General features: G+C 35.2%; 2 protein-coding genes across 2 annotated transcripts; one reads left to right on the top strand and one right to left on the bottom strand.

Moving 5' to 3' along the window:
• The first annotated feature begins 611 nt into the window (after positions 1-611).
• On the top strand, positions 612-6786 carry LOC120075445 (probable beta-D-xylosidase 7). Its single transcript, XM_039028844.1, has 6 exons — positions 612-1103; positions 1465-1764; positions 1848-2017; positions 3395-3492; positions 5085-5849; positions 5977-6786. Exons 1-6 carry the CDS (start codon positions 666-668, stop codon positions 6564-6566), a joined length of 2361 nt encoding a protein of 786 aa, XP_038884772.1. The 5' UTR covers positions 612-665; the 3' UTR covers positions 6567-6786.
• Positions 6787-7251: 465 nt separating this feature from the next.
• LOC120075446 (2,3-bisphosphoglycerate-dependent phosphoglycerate mutase 2-like) lies at positions 7252-10694 on the bottom strand. Its single transcript, XM_039028845.1, has 9 exons — positions 10285-10694; positions 9399-9646; positions 9028-9251; positions 8618-8736; positions 8379-8535; positions 8178-8279; positions 7969-8088; positions 7610-7676; positions 7252-7527 (listed from the first exon to the last, which is right to left on the bottom strand). The coding sequence occupies exons 2-8, from the start codon at positions 9643-9645 to the stop codon at positions 7632-7634; spliced, it is 1014 nt and encodes a 337-aa protein (XP_038884773.1). The 5' UTR covers position 9646; positions 10285-10694; the 3' UTR covers positions 7252-7527; positions 7610-7631.
• Between the last annotated feature and the right edge of the window lie 261 nt (positions 10695-10955).

Raw genomic sequence — 10955 nt, 5'->3', positions numbered from 1 at the left:
GATTATCTTACTCCACATAAAAAAAAATATTTGGTTAACTATCCAATATCTACTTTTGTTTTAAAAGTGTGAAATATTTATTTATTAATTTAAATATTTTTTAAAATAATGGTTAACTATCCACATCCACGTAAGGTTGATTAAGACTAAGGGGTAACTTAAAATTTAGCTTTAAATTTTATTTTGGTTGAATCTTATTCTATTTTGGTCCATGAATTTAGTGTTTATTTTGGTCGTAGCTGTTAAGATTTTGTTAACTCTGAAACTGCATCTAGCATGTGATGAGCAAAATAAAAGTGAAGTAAAATACCTAATTATTTAAAAATACAAATCCTCTCATCATTTTGATAAAGAGCCAACTGAATTTTGATAATAGAGATCAAAATAAATATTTAGGTCCATAATAAAATGTCTTTAAAACTTTAAGGACCAAAATAAAACCAATTTTAAAGTTCAAGAAATCAAAATAGCATTTAAACCTAAAATTTAACTTTAAAAAATGGTTAGAGAATTCTTAAATCTAAAGAAAAAGAAAAATTGTTCTTAAAAAAAAAAAAGAACTTAAAAAAATGTAGGAAATATTTAAATACGATAAAGACACTGGTCGGGTCCCCCATCGCTCTATTAAGTCTCTGAAGAAGCTGAACCTTCACTCACTGTCAACAATGGCTTCTTCCTTCCTCTTCTTCCCTCACAAACTGAAACTCCAAAAACTCCTTCTCTCCGCTGCCGTCTTCTCCGCCCTCCTCTCCCTCATCGTCGCGGACTCGTCGTCTCAGCCGCCGTACGCCTGCGACTCTTCCAACCCAGTCACCAAAACACTCCCATTCTGCAGGACCTCTCTGCCGATCAAACAGAGAGCCCGTGATCTCGTCTCTCGACTCACATTGGACGAGAAGGTTCTGCAGCTCGTCAACACCGCTCCGGCGATCCCCCGCCTCGGCATCCCTGCCTACGAGTGGTGGTCGGAGGCCCTCCACGGCGTCGCCCATGTCGGCTACGGCATCCGCCTCAACGGCACCATCCCCGCTGCTACTAGCTTCCCTCAGGTTATCCTCACTGCCGCCTCCTTCGACGAAAACCTCTGGTACCAAATCGGACAGGTAGATTCAAATCCCTAACCAAACACTCTCCCCTGGTTTTCTCCTCTTTTCCATTTTCCCGTTTCAGTTCAAAATACGAATGAAACATCAGATTCGCATTTAAGTTTTAGGGTTCAATAGTTTACTGCTTATTCATTAGCGTGCCATCTCCTTTCAAATTTGTGCTGATTTCTTAGCCCACAAATCTAGGCTTAGGGACATCATTGAGTTCTGTAGTAGTTTAACAGGAATCAGAGCAATAGACCCTCTGTTTGGACTCTGGAATGCGATTTTCCTTTTGACAAACACTTGGTGGCCATTGTGCTAACTTACACTAACCCATAGAACATTGAATGAATCCATATGTGAATATGTGAAACAGGCGATAGGAACAGAGGCGAGGGCGGTGTACAATGCAGGGCAAGCGAAGGGGATGACATTTTGGGCGCCAAACATAAACATATTCAGAGACCCAAGATGGGGAAGAGGGCAAGAAACCCCAGGAGAAGATCCATTGATGACAGGAAAATACTCAGTAGCATTTGTGAGAGGGATTCAAGGGGACGCCATTGAAGGGGGGAAGCTCGGAAACCAACTCAAAGCTTCGGCATGCTGCAAACACTTCACTGCATACGATCTGGACCGGTGGAATGGGATGACTCGATATGTATTCGATGCTAAGGTAATGATTGAATTGCGATGGATTTGAAATTGGAACTGGAATTTGATTGATGGGTTTTTAGGGTTTTGGAAAAATGGATGTAGGTGACGATGCAGGACATGGCGGACACGTATCAGCCGCCATTTGAGAGCTGCGTGGAGAAGGGGAAAGCGAGTGGAATAATGTGCGCTTACAATAGAGTGAATGGAGTTCCAAGCTGTGCCGATCATCATCTTTTGACTGTTACTGCAAGAAAAGAATGGAAGTTTAATGGGTTGGAGTTTCTTTTCTTTTCTCTTTATCCAATGCTTCACTCTCTGGCATTTACTGTTTCTGCATCTTTGTCCCTCCATTATTATACTTGCTGTTGTGTTTTAGTGCTTGATCTACTAATATAGTATTCTTCTTTGGTTCTAATGCTATTTAATAGATTGTTTGAGTGGTTATTGGTTCTTAAAAGGTATGTCGGAGGTTGCTTACGAATTCGACTAATTAGCTTACAGATTCGACTAATCTTAAAATGGTTGTCGGAGCTAACTTATGAATTCAACTAACCTCATAGACAATTCATTTTGATCTAGCATCAGACGAATTTGTAAAATATTAAATTTAGTTAATTAAGTTCTTTAACCTTTATTAATAAGTAGGTTGATACATGGGTATATCCCAACTGCACTCATCTTTATTCAACCCATCACAAGTTGACATGTGATGAACTGTTTTTTCTAGAAATATATATATATATATATATATATATTTTTTTTTTTTCTTTATAATGAAGAGGATGCATAAGCTGCATTCAATTATTACTTTTAATTTATTATATTTTTTTTCTGAAAAAAATCAATGGATGTAAAAAAAAAAAAAGAAAAATCAACATTTTAGATATTTTTTTCTGAATAGAAACTTTAGAATTTTGTTAGCATAAAATTTCATCTCATATAAAATAGGTCTATACTTTTAGAGAATGACAGGTTGTTTGGGGTTTTTTCTTGCACAAAAAATCGAAAGGACTTATTAGATATACAAATATCAAAGGTGAGGGATTAAACTTGAAATTTGTTATTTTAGTGTATTCTAAAAAAGGTTATATATATATATATATATATCATTATCTACTTATTAATTTCAATTTTATAAAAAAAAAAAAATTTCTCCTGAAAAGAAAACGAAGATTAAATTTCCTTATAAAAAAAATGTTCATATTTTTTTAGTTCTCGAGACGTGTGCCTTTCTCTTGTCTCTTGTTCTTTACTAAAAGAAAAATAAATAAATAAATAACGGATTCTAATTCCTCATGTTTTCCTTTCTTTTTCTAATTACTCTAATGTTATTAAAATTAAACAAAGAAATAGTTGTGAAAATAGGAAAAATATTTTTGTATAGTCCTTATTTATTTGTTTCTAATCTTTTGAGTCATTTTAGCACTGCATTTTCTCAAGAATTATTATTTCCATATTATTTTAACCCATATGCTAAATATTGCACTCATGGTCGTTCATAAGTTTGTATCGGTAAAAACTTCATGTATATATATATTTTTTGGAGTACATCAAAAAGTGATATAAAATTATTATTCTTATAATTTATTTACAACAATTGAGAAAATAACAACAATGGCCACTGATTAAGGTTATTGGGAAATAATCAGGTACATCACGTCGGACTGTGATGCGGTGTCCATCATTCATGATGCACAAGGTTACGCCAAAATTCCAGAAGATGCGGTGGCTGATGTACTTAGAGCTGGTATGTTGACTTCAATCTCAAACTTGTAATTTGTAGTTTTATTTTTTTTATTTTTTTCATTTTTTTAGTAAAAATCTGTGCTTACTAATATATACTTTTGACAACGGGGTAAAATTAGGAATTTTGGAATAGTTAGATCTGATGAACTCTTCTGAGAATCTCATAATACAGAAGCTAGTTAGTAATAAGTTTTAAATGATTGATCAAAATTTGACTTAGATAGATATAATTGTTCTCTCTTTAATTGGATATACTTTACCCAATCGAGATATTACATATCTTTTGATCGGGCCCTTCTTTTAATACGTGGGTTTCTATTCGTACTTGGTTACTTCTTCTTAATGAAAGTTGTCCCCGATATTATATAGTTACTTCTCTAGTGTAGTTACAAGTTTAGTCAATCAATTCAAATAGGTCCTTGGACTTTTAATCAATATCTAATAAAGTTCTAAACTTTTGATTATTATGTGTCTAATAAGTTTCTCAATGCTCATTATTGTGTCTATAGATCCTTGACCTATTCATCACTTTTTAAATCTCACGAACGTATTGGAAAAAAACTTGAAGGTGTAAAGTCTTATGAAACACAAAATTCAATTTTATGTCTAACAGATGTGAGTTTTTTAAAATATTAAATATTTCATGGATATAATTGACACAAAATTAATAGTTCAAAAATCTATTAGACATTTTTAGAACTCAATAATCTATAGACAGTGATTCACAAAGTACCCTTTATGCCTAAAAGTGTGGATAATTTTGAAAGAAAAATACTTTTCTTATAAAAAGAATTATATTATATATGTATAAACCTTTCAAAGTCCAATATTTTGAGCTGGCTTTATTGACTAAATGTGGAATCTTTTGTAGTGCTGTGGAGTGGACCCGTTGGGCCCAAATTAGTGGACCAATCTCAACTGCCTTTTCTCTTTGTCTCTCTTTTCCGCCACAGAAAACTACAAACTCTTCTGCACGCCTGAATATGTGGCATCCCATTACACCTAATTATAACCAAAATTATATTTAAAATAGAAAACAAATTCTATAAATGTTAGATCTTTCATTTAATTCTTAAAAAGCCATGTTCTTTTCATTGAAGTTATATCACATTAAAATGTTTCGACATTGCCCTATATCATTGCCCTGTTTGGAGAAACCCATTTCATTAGTAATTTCCATTGAAATACTTGATTCATTGAATAGATTGAGGGTAAAATTATAACTTTTAAGATATTGGGGACAATATTAACAGCTCTATGAAGTTAAGATTGCTGTAGACCCTAAATCTTTAAATTTATTTGGAGAAAACCGCTTCATTAGTAATTTCGGCTTCATTAGTAATTTCCATTAAAATGCTTGATTCTATGCATATGAGGGTAGAATTATAATCTTTAAGATATTGGTGACAATATTAATCGCTCTATGATGTTAAGATTGCTGTATCACCTTGAGTTCCATACCCCTCATTTTGGCTTCATTTTTGGTTTGTTTTTGTAAGCATATTGGTTCCAAGATTTAAACCTGATATACTTCTTATCATTCAGAGAACTGAAGAGTTTTGATTTATCACCAAAACATATAAATACTAACAGGAATGGACGTCAACTGCGGCACGTACCTGAAGGAGCATGCGAAATCTGCTGTGGAGATGAAGAAAGTACCTATTCCTTATGTAGACCGTGCACTCCGCAACCTCTTTGCCGTTAGAATGAGATTGGGTTTATTTGATGGCAATCCAACTAAACTGCCTTTTGGCCAAATTGGTCCTGACCAAGTATGCTCACAGCAACATCAAAATCTGGCTCTTCAAGCTGCAAGAGAGGGCATTGTTCTCCTAAAGAACTCTGCCAAACTTCTTCCACTTTCCAAATCGAATACGCATTCACTTGCTGTTATAGGCCACAATGGCGATGACCCGAAAACACTTAGAGGAAATTATGCAGGAATCCCTTGCAGATCTGTTACCCCATTTCAAGGTTTGAATAGCTATGTCAAGAACACTGTTTACCATAGAGGCTGCAACTGGGCTAATTGTACGGAGGCTACAATTGATCAGGCAGTGCAAATAGTGAAAAGTGTGGATTATGTGGTGTTGGTTATGGGGCTGGATCAAACTCAAGAAAGAGAAGACTTCGATCGCACGGAGTTGGGGCTCCCAGGAAAGCAAGACGCACTCATTGCTGAAGTCGCCAAAGCTGCAAAAAGACCAGTCATTTTGGTGATTCTCTCCGGAGGTCCAGTTGATATATCTTCAGCCAAGTATAATGAGAAGATAGGAAGCATCATGTGGGCTGGTTATCCAGGGCAAGCTGGAGGAACTGCCATTGCAGAGATCATATTTGGTGATCACAACCCAGGTTAACATTTTAAATATCCGTATTGTTTCGTTTAACCAGCACTTCTTTATGCTTGAAATCTTGAACTGTTCAGTGAACGAATGGATCGACATAATATTTACCCTTAATTTTCCTTTTTTGCGTGCAGGAGGAAGATTGCCATTAACTTGGTATCCACGTGATTTCATCAAATTCCCAATGACAGACATGAGAATGAGAGCAGACCCTTCAACAGGCTATCCTGGCCGCACCTACCGCTTCTATAATGGACCGAAAGTCTATGAATTTGGCTACGGTCTCAGCTACTCCAACTATCTCTATGAATTCACATCAGTTACTGAAAGCAAACTAGACCTTAGCCATCCAACAGCCAGCCAGCCAGCCATAAACTCTGACTCGGTACGTTACAGGCTCGTCTCAGACCTGGACAAGAAGTTCTGTGAGAGCAGGGCTGTGAATGTGACCATCGGAGTTAGAAATGAAGGGGAAATGGCAGGTAAGCATTCGGTATTGCTATTCGTGAAGCCTTCGAAGCCGGTAAATGGGAGTCCTGTGAAGCAATTGGTGGGATTCAAGAGGCTGGAGATAAATGCAGGGGAGAGAAGTGAGATTGAGTTTTTGGTTAGTCCTTGTGAACATGTAAGTAAGGCTAGTGAAGAGGGACTGATGATTATAGAAGAAGGGTCTTATTCGTTGTTCGTAGGAGATGTGGAACATCCTTTTGATATCTTTGTTTGATATCAGCTTGGATTAATAATAATACTTTGGAATATGATGCAATAGTTACAATCAGTTCATTTCATACGCAGGAGAGATTGTATTATCTGAAGTTAACTCCAATGATGTGCTTTGCTGCCTGTAATGGAAAATGTGCAGCTCTTAAGTACACGAGTGAAGTGGAGCTATCTTCATTATGTAGCCAGAGATAAATAAGCAAATGTTTCTTTAAGAATTCCAATAGAATCACATCACTGCCATTTTTCTCTTCATGTAAAATCCTATTTGCATTTGGGGGAGATGAGTTTAACTTTATAGTGACTTGAAATGCTTGATTATATTTAGAGTGAAAATATAAAGAGATTTTAAATATGTTCTTTATTTTTTCCCATCTTTTTTCTTTACGAGTACAGAAGTAAAAGTGCTAGGCACAAAAGGAAAGGACATACAACGAGAGAGTACATTTTTTTTTCCTTTTATTTTCTTGATACATGCTATATAGTAATATAAAAGGCTTAAATTTCATCTTTTGTTAAACTATACGAAATACCCTTGAATTTGGTGTAAGTTTTAATCATACCCCTAACTTTGGGAAGTTTCATTTTTACCCTTAACTTTGAATTTTTTTAGAAAGAAGAAAAAGAAAAAAAATTGTTCTTATTGTTGTAAAAATGTTGGAGTAACTAGAAATAATTTAGAACAGCCATTGAGAAACATCTTCTTCTGAAGGATTATTACTAAACTCTTGCCTAAACTACAATGGGGATAACTCAACCTTACAAAGTTTGGTACAAAGATTCAATCCCTAAACAGGAATAATAATAACAAACAAAGGATAATTCATACAAACTATTCGTATACTTTCCATTCGAGGAAAAAAAAACTAAAACAGTATTTTCGAGCAAACTTTTTCTTTTTCCTTGCATTCTAATTACCACAAAAGCACGTCATTAATAGTTGCAGTGCAATTGGAAGCAAGGACCTGAAAGCAAGCAACAAAACAAATATGTCAACCAAATGAAACTGTAATGATGTGAAAAGAGAGGTTAAGAATTGATGGTTACCTGTATTTGGCAAAATATTATTTTAGTTTAACATCTCATCTAACTTCTGTCTGTAGAGAGCCAAACTCTGCCAAAAGTTCCAATAAAAAAGAGAAGTTAGTTCTAAATCTATAACAGAATCACCACAAGCCAACAGAAAAGAGTTAGAAAAGTTTAACAAGGAAACCATTTTCATATATCTTTAGACTTTAATGTCTTAGCAAGTTGCTTAATTAAAAGTTGATAGAGTTCTTTTCATCATTTATATCTCTTTTGCACCAAAGCCGTAGAAGCTACATTTAGCAATCAAGAACACAAGGTAGGGTCTGGCTAATCCCGTGGTGGTCGGAAGAATGAAGAAGAAGGCTAAAGTTGCATACCCGGGTATAAGCGTAAACGCCTGCCTCAGAAGGTCCAGCAGGACTTCCCCTCCTAATGAAGTTCCCTTCTTTAAATATATAGAGCATCGGAATTCCAGTCGATAACTCTAAGCTAATAACCTGAAAGATATTTTCGTTGACATTATTATATAACAGAATAAGATCGGTATATAAAAGAGTATACCCAAGGTCATGAAATGGTATATTACCTCCTGAGAAGTTAATTTGTCTAGGTACATAATTATGGACCTCAATGAATTTCCATGTGCAGCAATCATTACATTCTTTCCAGATTGCAGCTGGGGTACAATCTGCAGGGGAAATCTCACATGATTAATTCTTGATCTTCAACAATGGCGTGAGATGCAGTTGAATAAAAAGAAACACAAGCAAAAGAGCAGTTATTATACGTGATCTTTAAAATAAGCAACAGCTCTCTCTGCACACATTTCTAAACTTTCGCCATTAGGAGGAGGAATATCATAACTTCGACGCCATTCGTGGACTTGTTCTTTTCCATATCTATCAGCAGTTTCCTGCTTGTTGAGACCCTGTAGTTCTCCGTACCTGCAAACAAAATTTGTCTTAGAAAAAAGTTTGACAATGTTAATATGAATAATAAAGAGGGTGAAATTGTGGTGATAATTACATTCTTTCATTCAATCGCCAAGATGCTATTACTGGGATGGATTGCTTTTTGGTTTCTTCACTAAATATTTGACTCCAGACCCTTGCCTGCTCGGTTTCATTATGAACAATAACGGGAACCTATATGCATGCATGAATAGTTAGTGAAGAGATTAGCTAAGAAAGGAATGTAAAATTAGAACAAGGAAAAAACAATTGTAGGTATGAAAGATGGTTTTGTACAACAGCAAAAACTATCATGTTGATATAGATGATAAAAATGAAGACATATCCAAATATAGCAGAAATGGTTTTCTACTTCAACCAGCAATGGGCTCTTCAATAGGAGGATACAGGGCATCAGAGTGTAAAAACTTTAAGGTTACATCAATAATAATTTTGAAGTCCAAAGATTTAAATATCTCAAATTACCTTTTTACGACGATGCTGAGTCATAGCAAGCATAGCAGTCATCTGTGCACGAATGAGCGAAGATGTATAGATCATGTCGACGGGTATATTGCTGATTCTCTTGCCAGCTTCAATTGCCTCTTCCACACCTTTCTTGGTCAATGGCACATCAACACAGCCGGTAAATAAGTTCTTTTCGTTCCACAACGATTCTCCATGCCGAATCAAAATCAAGGCTGCTTCATCTGATATGCAGCCAAACAACATTAGCATAAAGTATATATTCAGATAGCAAGAGATTAAGCCTATAACTTGTATTATACCAAGAATGACCACTGAACGCATAGCTTCACCATTTAGACACTATAATCTCTGGAACCACACCAACTTACTTTGTTTTTTCTGCGGGTCTTCAGTGGTGTTGATTGAAGGTGATGAAATGTGATCAAAAACTGAAGTTTGAGAAGAAGCTTGAATTGCTTTTATATTCACATGGCCAGATCTAGGAGACTTCTTTCTGAAGACCCCAACTTCTACCTTGAAACACTTTGAATTCAATTTTGTTAAATTAGTTGTACTGTTAGCTTGTCCATGGGAAAGAAAAGTCCCAAGAGATTGGTTAAATACTGCAGCAGCCATTCTGAAAATAACAAATGATCCCAAGTAAGAACAGAAACTCAACAAAATTTTACAACTGGATAATTTCATACCAACAAACACAAACTACAAATTCGTAATCTGAATAGAACAATTTCAATTATGTGAAGAACACAACAGTATTATCTACAAAATGTGGAAATGGGTTTAAGGGAAAGTGTGCAAACAAAGCATTAAGCATGAATTCAAAGCTCTATGGCATTTTTCTTCTATTCTCATTCTCAGTTGATATCAAAATCATAAACAACAAGCAAACTCGAACGCCGATATCAACGAAATCGTCATCCACACAAATTAAACTCTCCTACTAGGATCGAAACAAAATCAGAAGCATACACAGAAAATTCAAAGTAGACCAAAAAAAGCATTAAACATGAACTCAAAGCTCTATAACATTTTGCTTCAGTTCTCATTCTCAGTTCATATCAAAATCACAAACAACAAGCAAATTCAAACACCGATGTCAGCGAAATCATCATCAACACAAATCAAACTCTCCTCCTACGATCGAAACAAAATCAAGAGCATACAGACTCCCCCAGAAGCAGAAAAACAAGCGCCGCAACAAGAACACAACTGCAAAACAGAAATGCTGATCTGAGAAAGAAGAAAACAAAGTACCTTGCTATATGGACCAGCGATGAAACCGAGGGAGAGGAACAGTGAAAGAACGAAATGGGGTTGGAGTTAATTACAAAATAAGAAAAGGGGTTATGAGAAAGAGGATGGAGATGGGGATTGAGGTTACAGAAGTGAAAAAAATGGAGTCGTTATCGACGGAAAGATTGAAGAAATTGGAAAGCGCCCAAAAAGAATTATATGATTATGACTATGATTATGAAGAAAACAAGAAGGTAATGGAATGAGTATAGAAAAAATCGAAGCAGAGAATGAAAATGGAGGCGTGAAGGGTGAAGTTTATAGGAAGAGAGTTGGAGGAGGAGTCAATTTTGACCCACAACTTGGCGAGTTTTAGTAGAAAAGACAAAGGAATTTTGTAGGCTTATGGCTTTCCAGGATCTCTCTAAGCAGGCTCTCTCAGGGTGGTAGGTTTTGCTTCTGGTTGACAACTGACATCTCAATCAACTAACACCTCAATAAACCTTTGTATCGTACACTCGAATTCTGTTTTTAAAAATTGTTTTTCGATTCATTAATTTAAAAAATGTAAATTCTAAAAACACATTTATGCATTTTTATTCTATCTAGATTTTGAATTTTAAATTTTAAAATATTAGATTATATTAAATAAAGATAAAAATATTTAAAATATCATATGTCAAATTATACAC

This window comes from Benincasa hispida, chromosome 4 (genome assembly GCF_009727055.1).
Source record: "Benincasa hispida cultivar B227 chromosome 4, ASM972705v1, whole genome shotgun sequence".
NCBI classification, from domain to species: domain Eukaryota; kingdom Viridiplantae; phylum Streptophyta; class Magnoliopsida; order Cucurbitales; family Cucurbitaceae; genus Benincasa; species Benincasa hispida.
This window is presented reverse-complemented; position numbering and strand designations above follow the sequence as displayed.